General features: G+C 39.8%; 1 protein-coding gene across 4 annotated transcripts in view; it reads right to left on the bottom strand.

Annotated features, from left to right (window-relative positions):
* The window catches only part of LOC134534273 (transcription factor CP2-like protein 1), a 122501-nt gene that overhangs the window by 48723 nt on the left and 60886 nt on the right, over positions 1–12892 (bottom strand). For 2 of the 4 annotated variants that reach the window (XM_063372574.1, XM_063372578.1), the window contains one exon: positions 3964–4084. In XM_063372574.1, coding sequence (XP_063228644.1) covers positions 3964–4084 — 121 coding nt within the window. Of the gene's footprint in view, positions 1–3963; positions 4085–9940; positions 9969–9999; positions 10092–12892 lie in introns of those variants that run through there. The other 2 variants (XM_063372577.1, XM_063372576.1) reach the window with 2 other exon arrangements.

Genomic DNA, 12892 nt, shown 5'->3' with positions numbered 1-12892 from the left:
AAACATTATGGGGCGTATCAAACGAATTGGTGTGCCAAATGAACCTTGATGACAGTGTAACTACTCTGGAATATATTTGGTAAACTAAAATAGTCACAGTAAGAAGTATTTTACAAGTTTTAAAATATGGAAGAAAACTGGCATTACAATGATTATAATACATATTCTCCTTGCAACATTCCAGCAGGCTCATTCGCGCACAGGTAGAGAGCGCACTTGTAAAGATCAAGGGCGAATGTTTGACATGGTTCAAATCACGTAACTGTAATTTTTTTTAAAAATAATACAATATATAATGTAATAATAATGTTCAATCAGCTCAATAAGGTTATGGTTGTTTGTAAGAAGAATTTACAGACTGATTACAGTCTTTTAAACCAAAACAAATATAGACATATACTTAGTGTTACAATGTTTGAAAAAGTTTCCAGTTAACATTTTAGTGAATTTTAATATTTAATATTTTATTTAATATTTAATTTTATATATATATACATATATATATAGCTGCAATTGGGTACAAAGTGCCCGGTGGCACTATCCTTTTAACCAGATGGGCAGTATTTTAGTAAAATTATTGTTGGAATTTGGTTGAAAGCCAGGGTTTAGGATTTTGTCAAGTTTTTTTTTTCTTTTATCATTACACAGCAAGTACTAAAAGACTTGCACACATTTTAAAATTTCTATTTGCAAATGAAATTATGAAAATTATATTTTACTTCCAATGTTTATAGATAAATTATATTCTTTAACTAACAATTATTTTCATTCAGCTGATATAGTTATTTTTGCTGTTCAGTTGTACAGAACTCAACATGCAATTTGACTAATCGTATAAATATTCTATATATTGTCTATTGTGAATACTGTCACAACACAACTTAGATTCTCAACAAATAGTTTTATTTTTTTAAATTAAAAATAAGTACTAATTTAATAGATATGAGTTTATCTTTGACACTGAAAAAATGCATACAAGGACATGATACATGATAGGGTTTGCTTTGGTTTTTATTTATTTTATTAAAAGACTATAACTAAATATATTCTTCAGTTTGTCTGAAAACTACACAGCAGCCTTTAACAAGACTTGTGTAGCTTTCAAAGAGTATATAAAGGATAAGAGTTGTAACTCAATGTTATTACGAGCGAACCTTATCTAGCTCATTTGTTTGCCGAACATACCCAAAGTACGGACCCCAATTGTGCCAACTGCTAAACACAATAAATAAATAAAATTTGATTTGTCATCGCTGCCACCATCATGATAAAATTATTTATTAAATTATATTAAAATACAATAATTAAACAAGTTGTACACATTTTAATTAATATTACACCATTTGCTTACTTTCTGTAGTACATTTTTATTGAAATAATGGTCATTTTTTTTATATTACAACGTTTGCAGCATGTTAGACCGAATCTTCAGAATTATTTGGTAAGGAATTCGTTGCCCTATTCGAGTTGGAGGGGCATGGTAGCTTTATAAAAATAATTCAATTATGTGTCAGTATAGTTACAATAAGTATGTACACTAAAAAATATATATAAATTCTTTAGGTACCACTAAATTTACAGTTTACTTTAAATTACTTAAATATATGTAATCATTTGATAAAAAAATTACCATTCAATTTCTAATCAATAATTTCAAAACTGAAACGGTTTAAAAATTAACAAACCAACGTACCATATTATTGAAGGAAAAGAAAATACTGATTTTTAAAACAAAGTCATTTGATCCTGGTACATGCGTGCGAAACACTGTCCTCGAATCGGTGGTGCATGCGGGAACATGCACACTGACGTTTGTATCCAATCATTTCAAATATTGCCAGCACTGTAAAATGACGTCATCGAATGTTAATGTTTACGTGAGAGATGACACGTCTAGTCATACTACAGAAAAATCCTTATTTGAAAGACACTTTACCAACAGAAGAATAACTTGCATTATTTAATATATAAATTTTAACGGCTAATGATTAATGAATCGTTAATAGCCACGTGCGTTAACGAATCCCGCGGCCAAGGTCCAAACTCGTACCTCTGCTGCTGTCAGTTTACATGGCCAACATCTGTTAAATATGGTGTTACCTTTCTATTTTAAATCAAAATGCTTCATTATTACAAAATGAAAAAAATGAGCTAACAAGTCCTTACTGTTTCTGACGACACAATTTCACGTATCAATAACTTGTAAGTTTTCTTCCCCCACTACAAACAGCGCACGCGCCGAATTAAAAACAACGCTCTAGTGACGTCCTCGCTTCACCCCATAGCACGTGACAATTTCCTTCATATTAAAAAAAAATTACATTACCTATTGTTGACAATTTTCTCCTTCAGAAAATGCATCGCACACAGTTCATGGCGTATCCGCCAACGAGTAACCTCTTCTGTCAGCACCGAATCTGCTTCGACTAAACCAGGAAAACTTAGCGAAAACAAAAAACGCTGTTAGTCCCATCGGAACGGAACACCGTAGCAACCTGCTCGACTACGGCAACAGGCTATGAAGGCAAACCGCTTCGAACCGGTTCGTTTAGTTTTCTCTTCGCGCGGCTATTTTTTCTGTTCGATGTTCCTTTCTCGCTTTAAGCGCTATCTCCGTCTGCCACTCCCTCCCGCGCTGCCCCACCACGACGCCATACTTGTAAACACGCGCTTAGCACAGCGCGCAGGCGTGGCAAGTTTACCAACTTACCAACACCGAATGTTTCCGTTACGCGCCACGCGCACAATCCACGTTACATTGTTGGCTCATTTCTCACCACTCACTCACGCTAGCCAAAAAATCCCTACTTCTTGAGTTTTTACATATATTTACGCAATCGTAATAATATTACATAATAAATACAAGGCATTAAGGTTTTTTTTAAGAAGTTACGTTAATTTTTTTATAAATAAAATGTTTAATTAATGACATTTGGTTCAGGAAGAATTGCGGGCGCATACTCGGAGATCGGAGTGCCACAAAATAAGTGGTATTTTAATCTGCTCACAAAAATGTGAAGGTGAACACGTTGCATTCTCTCTATCTCTCTCTCTCTCTCTCTCTCTCTCTCTCTCTCTCTCTCTCTCTCTCTCTCTCTCTCTCGCTTATCCCCCCCCCCCCCCCCCTTTTTGCTGGAGGGATAGGCCACCACAGATGCCTCGCTGTTCAGCCGGTAGAGGGTAGTGTCACGTTCAGGGACTAACTTCCAAAACATCGTCACAATCACGATTACGTTGCGGGCGGTGAAAATCAACAAGTATGGAATAAAATCACCGTCGTTAAACACAGTCACTTCAGCCAATGTATTGGGCGTCTAACATGGCGCAGACCATTTGCTCGAAAATGAACGGCTTCAGCTGGTTATCACGTATTCATTCAGATGTGGCCACCCCCGGCGTCTATGTCTATTATTGAATTTTTTTCTGTTCCGATATCCACGAAACGAACATCATAGAGTAGATAATACCAACACCACGCCGCTTGCTATGTGATGTCATGCTATCCACGACACCCAGCGCGACCAAGTGGGGACTTGGTCTTCGTGGTAAGATCCATCTACGTTATACTCGAGGACGGACTTAGTGCCGAACAGCCGGGCACAAATCGAACTCTCTCGGCGAGTAAATTGCAAACACTCGCTCTTCAGTTTTAAATAGTATTTAGCATGCTGAATGACAGAAGGAACTCGACGAAGAGGAAAACGAGTTAGTTGCCAACCTCGCGATTTATTTTTGCGCAGGAAAAATGAATCCAAATATTAAAAGTGGTCGGTTAGGTTAGATACATTAAAACACTTTCAAACACTACGGACGGTTAGTTAGGTTAGTACAGCTACATTAAAATAAACAGAGAAATGTAAATATATATATAAATGAACCCGAGGTTGGCGGAAGGTGGATATTCGGGCGTGTTCGGGCAGGGACAGAGCTTGATGGACATCTCAGGCTTCCCGCGGCAAGTACCTCATGTTGTAGGAGGACGCGGTGAGGTCGACTCCCAGGGCGGACAGGCTGCCGTCCAGGTCCGCAGCCAGGTTGTCCGTGAGGTCCGCCACCTGCCAGCCCATCCTGCTGTCGCCGCAGCCTGCAAGCACGCGCACAGCTCTGCCGACTACACCCCAGCGTCGCGCGTCGCCTGCCCACAGCCGCAGGGGCGTAGCCAGGGGGGGGGGGTTAGGGGTTCAACCCCCCTCCCCTTAGCACCAAATCTTTAATTAATTTCTTATTAATCACTCAAACAAATTTCATATTAAAAATTAATAAAACTTTTACCATTGCAATATTTAAATTTAAGTACCGAAAACTGCTAAAATAGCACTATTTTACACCTTAAAATCCAAATTTTCCCGTGGGAGGACCCCCGGACCCCCCACTTTAATACGGGGGGTGGTGGGGGGGGCGCATGCTTCTTAACACCCCCCCCCCCATACACAAATCCTGGCTACGCCACTGGCTATTACCAACAGTCAACAGGTCGTGCTAGCAGTAAAAAGAGTTCGGATACCATCCATCCATTAGAAAATGCATCCCTTACATTGTGGCTGCATTTGCTAAGGGATGTGGACAGGGGCGCAACAACTAAATTTCCAAAAAAAAAAAAAAAAAAAAGGGGGGGGGGGGGCAAATACCTTTTTATAAAGAATTATTGACCCCCCCTATTGAAGCGGGGGGTTCGGAGGTCCTCCCCCGGGAATTTCAAGGTGGAAAATGGTGCTATTTAAGCAGTTTTATTATCTAAAAATTGATTACACAGCACTTTCTTTGCCCCCACTTCAAGGTTTCAGAAATTGCCCCCCCCCCCCCCCCCTTGTTGTTGCACCCCTGGATGTGGATACGGCCAGTGTTAGTAGACAATTTCGAAAACCAGCTCAAAAGAAAACTGCCTTCTTACCGCGTCGCTTGCCTCTGCTGGGACCACCTGACCTCTCGCACTCAATTAGCTTCTCCAACCCAGACGCCGAAACATTCCTCAGCGGCTGGCTGTCAGAAGCCTCGGGTCATGAAGGAACACTTCCTGTCTTACTCTGATTCACCCAGTGAATTCAGAGGTCATTTTCAAATGACTCTTAGATTTTCCTTGCATTAAAAAAAAAAAAGTCAGAAAGAACGATCTCCTGAATACAGGGGCGTATGCAGGTGGGGGGGGGGGGGGGGGGGGGGGGCTATATATACTCTTCCCCACAAAAAAAATTCCTAAGGAATCGTAAAAAAAAAAAAAATTTCTTCCGACAAAATGAAAGAATCTGGAAGTAAACAGCAGGCAATCGTAGACGGGGTGAATAGAAACAGCGGGGTGAGAATCATAAAAAATCACTCTTAATAATGTTGGCAAATAACTTACAAAATAAAAACATTTTTTAGAGTTTTTTTTAATTGACCCAGCTGTTATTCACCAAATTTTACTGTAAACACCCCCCCCCCCCCCCCCCCCCCCCCCCCCCCCCCCCCCCCCCCCCATCCTCACCAAACCACCTAAATGAAGTCCTGCGTACACATCTGACCGAATATATTGACTTTTAGAATTACAGGTATTTGCGCGAACGTTTTCACACATATTTCATTTTGTCATTGTCGTATATAGGTTTGACAGATTTCTGTTTCAATGGTATTTACAGTAGATGCCTGGACGGAGGCGCTGGCTCAGTGGCTAGGAGGTACCGGGATCGAGTCCCTTCAACCCCACACCGCGGGGAGTGTGTCCCGTCACGTATGGACGCCCCTGGCGCCGTGACCTTCACCCCCCAGTCCTCGCACGGTCTTATCGCGCATGGCCCGAGATAGCGCGTCAACGGGGCGGCGCTAAGGGCGACACTGCGGCCCGCGTCCCGCGCCCCGTCGTCCTTACGGGCACCCAGCTGTGGTCGAGGCTACGCGAAGAGGTCGAGCTTTCCTCTTTATTTACAAGTGTAATACTTCAATCAACAGCTACGATGAAAATCAATATTAGACTCTTGTACAAGTATTTTAGAGTGAATATATGCATGCGCTCCGATATCATAAAACAATGCACACAGAGTAGTAAACTAAACGATCTCCGACAAAATACGTAACCTTTTATTATACCAGGGTTTACATCCAGCCAATTTCATGCCCGTGTAAATTTTCTAATACCGTAAGGCGGTGCCAAAAGACATTGCGAAATGAGAGAAAAAAGCATTTCTGTGGACTCAACTGTATTTACCTTTTCGACTTCCGTCTATTTTCGTAAGAAAACCTGTCTCCCGCACTCAGGGCTGTTTTATGAGAATTGGAGGCCTGGGGCAACAATATTCCGAGGCCCCCCTTTTTTTATTGTAGTGATAATTTTCAGGTATGAAAAACTCATATTTTTGCATGTATGTATGTAATAACTAACATAAAAAAGGACAAGAAGTACCATAATGAAATGCAGCATCTATACACAGAAATATGAAACATATTTATGCAGAGAAAACAAAATAATGTATAACAACAAATTTTCTAGTTGAAATGGAGTAATATTTCATAGCCAACACCCACCCCCAATATTTCTCTGCTTCATTTACGAAAGTCTTAAATCGTTCTCAAATATTTACACAATTTTATGAGTTGCAGATCCCGACCAATCAAAATTAAATATTTATTAACTCGCTTTGCAATAAACTTCTTCCTTGCCTTTTTAGCAGCAAACAAGTTAATGAGTCCATCAAATAAAATGCTGTTCACAAGATCATGTTCTGTATAAATCACCGCTAACGAGTTTAATCTCTCTTGTGACATGGTAGATCGGAATTGATTCTTCAGAACTGACAGTTTTGAAAATGATCTTTCACTTTCACAGTTTGTGATTGGTAGTGTCAAATACAAGCGCAGTGCTATTGCTACATTTGGAAATACATCAATTATATCACTGTTATATAAGTGCTGCAAAACCTTTTGTGGAGTGATGATGTAACGCTGTCTTTAACTTGTTGCTCTCTGAGAAATGATGATAAGTGTAATAATTAATTTGTAATAACAGACTGCAGATCCTTTCTGTATTTTCTGACCAACTCAGTAGCACTAGATTTGAGTTCATCTTCACTTGCTGTAGTTAAGTTACAAAGAACCCCAAATTTTGAGGCAATATCTTTGTAGGAAGCAGCTCTCTTCTCCAGTTCCATGCGGAGCTTATCAGCAATGCATAGAAATGTGGAAATTCTGAAATTCTCGCGGGATGTTACAACAGTTGAAAGTTCGTCTTTTCCATCCAAAAACTTTTTATTTTTGGATGATCTAGTATCTACAAAAGTTTGTAACACTTGGTTGCTTAGTTGTGTTGCTTTAACTTCAATTTCATCAAAATTATTTCGCAAATCGGAAACAAAATCTTTCAAAGAATTTATCAGTTGATGACCAGTTATGACATCGAGTCCAGGCTTCTGTAGATGCTTGGTTACTGCACCGAATCTTCCATAATGTCGTACCAAAATACGGCCATAAAAGCAAATTCTAAATATTGCATTTTCTTCATGAGGGAGTTCACTTCCATCCTCGTGACTTGCGTTTCATTTTTGTCGTTGAACATATCATTAAATACACAGAAAATATCATCATAATGAATGACGAGAGTTTTCAATGCATCTTCTCTGCATGACTACCTTGTTTCCGACAATCTCTTGACATTGATTTTTGGCTTTCCGCTATTTCCTGTGCTTTCCGAAATAACTCCTTCAAGAACTGACCACCTGTGAGTGGAAGCAGCGAAAAATGAGTACAACTTTTCTATAAACAGAAACAGTTTTGTTGCATGAATACATTCACCAACGCTGTTTTTTCCTACTAAGTTTACTGAATGTGCTGCACATGGAACATACAGCACAGAGCTGTTTATTGATTTAATGTGCGCTTGTAGGCCCTCATATTTTCCTGACATGTTGGCTGCATTATCATAGCTCTGACCTCGGCAATCCTGGATATCAATGGTGTTGTCTTTTAGAGTACAGGTTACAACTTCACTTAAATTTCTTCCTGTGTGGATGTAAATTGGAATGGAACACAAAAACCTTTCCAAAATGTTACCGTTAAGGCAGTATCTAAACACAAAAGATAACAAATCTGTATGGGAAACATCAGGTGTAGAATCAACTATCAGTGAATAATATTTGGCCTGTCTAATCTCATTTAGCATGTGTTTCCGAACTTTGTTGGCCATTAGCTTAATGAATTCTTCACATATATCAGAAGAAAGATACAATACATGACCTTTTCCTTTGTTCCCATGTATCCTTAAATGTTCCTGTAAAAAAGGATCAAACTGAGCAAGGAGTTCCGAAATTCCTAGGTAATTACCATTACGAGGTGATCCAAGCATCTGATTATCACCACGAAAAGGAAGACCACGACTGCACAAAAATTTTACAACTGCCACCACTCTAACAAGAACATTCTTCCAGTAATTTGTCTCAGTCACTTGTGCATCTAAATGTGATGAAATTGACATTTTTTTATTTTTTTGAAACCCATTTTAAAGAACATGCTTTGTGTTCAATACTGTTTTCATGCTCCCTCAATTTTTCTTCTGTTTTCTTCCAATTAGAAAAACCATTTACAAATTTTGATAGTTTACAATTACTGAAAAGTTTGCACGCAAAGCAAAACACATTTCCCGTACATTTAGAGTACAATAACCATTTTCTCTCCTGTCACTCCATTTTCAAGAACTCTCACAAATGCAGATTGTGTTAGTTTACGAGTACATTTTGGATACTGCCTAGCAGAAGTTGTGTAGTCTCCATCATTATTACTAAAAAAGTCCGGCCCCTTATCAACACAATAACTATAATTTCGTCAGTGATATTGCCAGGCCATGCCGTAGGATCTTGCTGGATTTCTTCTTTTAACACTGCACTATCAAACTCTACACTTCTTTCAGTCCTAGAACAGTTTCTAGAAGTTATGGGAATTTCTGGAGTTGAGGTTACTATTATTTATTTTAGTTACTTCTGTGTTTTCTTTAACTTTATCAGAGCTTGAAAGTGGTAAAGTCAAAGGCAACTTACCATCACAATCACATGGTTCTAGTGTTTGAGGAGGTTCATGGACCGGCGTCGATGTCGGTGACTTACTCAGTAGTTATAAATAAAACCATACAAGTTACAGCATGGTGTGGTTTTATTGTGGAATCATGCTTTACAAAACTAAATAAATAGGTATCTAAATTTAAAGACATGTTATTATTAAGTCAGATATAAAATGGTAATTAACTTTAAATAATGATATATTTTTTGGATAAAATTTGAGGCCCCCTTGAATGTGAGGCCCGGGGAAAATGCCCCTTTTGCCCCCCCTAGACGCGGCCCTGCCCGCACTGGCGCGCACGTCGTAGTAAACACTCTCGAACCATTATCTCCTCGTCCACTAGAACGCGTCGACTCGTGATAAATCCGAGTCGGGTCGAACACGATGACGACCTGGACTCGTATCGGGCGTTCCAATGTCTAGTTTTCATATCAGTCATTTAACTGTTATGTCTCCACTTAGGTCATATATTTATTTATATGTATAATCTATCTCGACCACTGCCTAGCAGAGTTGGCGGCATATTGTATTTGACTATGTTTAACGATTTAATCACCGTATCTACAGCTTCATTACCATATTTTTTTATTTAGTATTTTTCTTTAGTTCTCATTACCTGACATTAGTCAAAATGTTTTGTTATGCCGGAAATTCTATCGTTACGAAAACTATATTTATTTGAAACAAAAAAGGGGCTTGAATTGTTTTATAAATTTGACACTAGTAGAAAAACTTCATTTTTGATCACAACCTAATACAAATGTTAATAAACTATATTATGAAAATGTATAAAAGAATAATGGCCATAATTGGGCGGTTTTCTTACGCCTATGACAAGTGTGCTCTCCTTACATTGTTAGGAAGGATGTTTTGGTTCTTAGGGGACACCAGGAAAGTAAAGAACTACGTATTTGAAAATTACCGTGACCGCCCATCAGAGGGCGAGACGTGCGCCCATCGTCAACGAACTGCAGTACTGACCGACAAACCACAGAGCGCCATGCCGCCTTTTCTTCGAGCACGCCATCCTGACGTCGACCAATCACCATGCTGGCTGGCCACGCCGACCTGTGATCTCCGCGGGCAACACAGACGCTACTCCCAGCTCTCCCACTCGCTGGCGAACGCACCCAGTTGCCGAACCCGCCGCTAGATGGCAGAGGCGCTCGGTCTCTCGCTACAAGGCTACGGGAATCCTTTTCACAGACGTGAGAGCCAAACGCCCGATCGTGCATATTCGGTTTTTTTTTGTTCATTGTAAATAAATATGGCGGTGTTGATAAAAGGATACTAATGGTCAATTAGGTTAGGTTAGGTTAGGTTAGGTTAGGTTAGTTACATTATAAATACTTTAAAACATTGTGGACGGTTGATTTGGTTAGGATAGCTACATGCTACATTAAATATACGGAAAAAACATAAACATCGGGGAACTTCGGGTTTTAGCTCTCTCGTCTGTGAAAAGAAGGCTTCTCACAATGCTACACGGAACATCAACACCGTAGTTCAGCACAGTGTAGTGCTGCCAAGTATTATAATATTTTCCGTAATCATTACTGATAAAAAGTCCGTCTACAACATTCCGAACCTGTGGGCGGTTCGTGTTCTTATATCATGTGAATGACGTCACATTGTCGCACGGAAAATTTGACCTGTATACGAGTAAATAAAGGTCTACAAATGCGATGTTAGAATTTATTGATTTTGTGATTTATGATGTAGTCACCAGAGCGCAGTAAATATAGCGACAAAATAAATGGTTTTTTTTTTCGATTGTTTTTGTTTATTGTTTTCGTGTGTTGTAAATGAGTATGTACCGTTGCTAAATTTTGAATAATCAGTTAACTCGTGAAAGTTGTGGGAGTTCAATAATATATAATAATATTTTCAATAATATCACCTGTCCGTCACCCGTCCGTCCGTCCGGCAATACGTGACATTCAGCCAATCAAGTGGCCCGAACAATTTCATCCGTCCGTTCGTCAAACCTGGCCAAGCTTTAACTTTTAACGGACGGACGGATAAAATTATAACCTCACAAATGTCTGAACGCATTTATATTTATTTTAAAAGTTATATATATATACATGGGTTTTTATTTGTCTTTCATACTTTGTTCTTTATGCAAAGCAGCATTAAATATAGATTACTTGGAAAAACAATTCCTGCCGCTTGTGTGTATGAGCCATGTCGGGCTATAGTAGGAAGGAAAAAACATTATTGCAGCCCACTAAGGTTTACAATAATTCCTCTAAAATAATCTCTCTCAGTAAACTTATATATTTGAGTTTGTGTAATTTTCGTGTTCTATCTTCGCTTGTTTTTTTTTTGTTTGTAACTTGCATCATGTAAATATTAATGTCTGCACATACATATTTGTATGTAAAGGGAACTACATGTATAACGTGACATGTTCTATATCCCGGAGCCTTGACTCCATGTGGGATCTACGGAACAAAAATACAAAATAAATAAATAATTAAACCCTTGAAGGGAGGGGTTCGGACCTCACAAACACCCCCCCTCCCCCGTGCCTAGGCCCTGCTCCATGCACGCAATCCCAGCCCTAGGGGGCATAGTTTCGTCCACCCGGAAACCTGTGATTTAAAAAAAAAAATTGCGCGAGATTATGAGTTCATCCAGCATGTGCGCAGAATTGGGACTCACAGCCATCGCAGAGGGTCGATGTCCGTCCTCGATCTAAGTAAGGATGGGGCAGACATACCAGGCGACATTATTCTGGTTGTGTTCCGTCATCACCAACTGCATTGAAGCAACATCAACATCCTGAACCAGACGTATCTGTCTGAGTGAGGTACTTGAAGCCAAGATACGAACGATGAAAAAAAAAAGGGGGGGGGGGGAGATGAAACAGCTGTTTCTTGACTCAGTAACAGCGGTGGGTGTAGTTATGGCTGGTCGATTGCCATCTATGGTAGGAGTAGTGAGGAAAAAAAGGTTTCAACTAACTTGCGAGTTTTAATCAAAACAGTCACAGCTGATGAAGATGTGAACCAAAGATCGTCGTAATACGCAAAATGAATAATAGACATAATCGGGAGGGAGGGAAAAAACGGCTGATAAAGGGGGATTAGGCCTCACCATCTCGCAATTTCAAATATTTGGATAGTGCTTCCAATAAAGCTTAAGTGCTAATTCTTTTTGGGTCGTTAATAGCACAGGAATCAGCGTTGGCTACTTGCTGAAGTCGACACTTGTGAACTGGCGTGATTATAATGAGAGCTGAAGTTGCCCGCGTGAAATAATAATTTGTTTCCTCGCTTACAAATTGGTGCCCATTAGCAAATATATGATTACACCAATGTATAGGTCTGGGAGAAATGATTTACGCATTTACATGCCAAAAAAATTAGGATAAATAGTTCAAAATCAGAAATATAGCAACAATATGCAAAAAAAAATAACAAGATGACGGGGCCTAATTTAACCCCGAACGCGGGGAGAGGGTAACGATGTGACTAGGCGAGATGATTCTGCCATGGAGATCCATTGCCTTCCGCAGTATGGAGATTGAGAGGCCTGACCCTTTGGAAGCTACAACGAGTGACCCAGACACAATACACCATTTACCAGTCAAAATTCCAAGTCTACCGCACGAAACAGGATCTGCATCTCGTAGGAATTGCAAGGCCTCGAAGGGTTGACAACTTCTTGGAAAAAAAAAAATTGCGCGCTTGCAAAAAAAAAAGCACGACTGCAGAACTAGAAAACACGAGAGGTCGTTATCGCACACGGCAAGCTGCTCTACGTCTGGCAGCCAGATAAGATAAGCCCGCACGGTCCCCGACATGGCGGGTCGTCCACGGGAGCTGAAGGCCGCGCGCTCAGGCAGGTGAGAGACCCGTGATGCTGT

The sequence above is a fragment of the Bacillus rossius genome, chromosome 7 (assembly GCF_032445375.1).
Source record: "Bacillus rossius redtenbacheri isolate Brsri chromosome 7, Brsri_v3, whole genome shotgun sequence".
NCBI classification, from domain to species: domain Eukaryota; kingdom Metazoa; phylum Arthropoda; class Insecta; order Phasmatodea; family Bacillidae; genus Bacillus; species Bacillus rossius.
The sequence above is the reverse complement of the archived record's forward strand: the minus strand, read 5'-3'. Positions and strand labels throughout refer to the sequence as shown.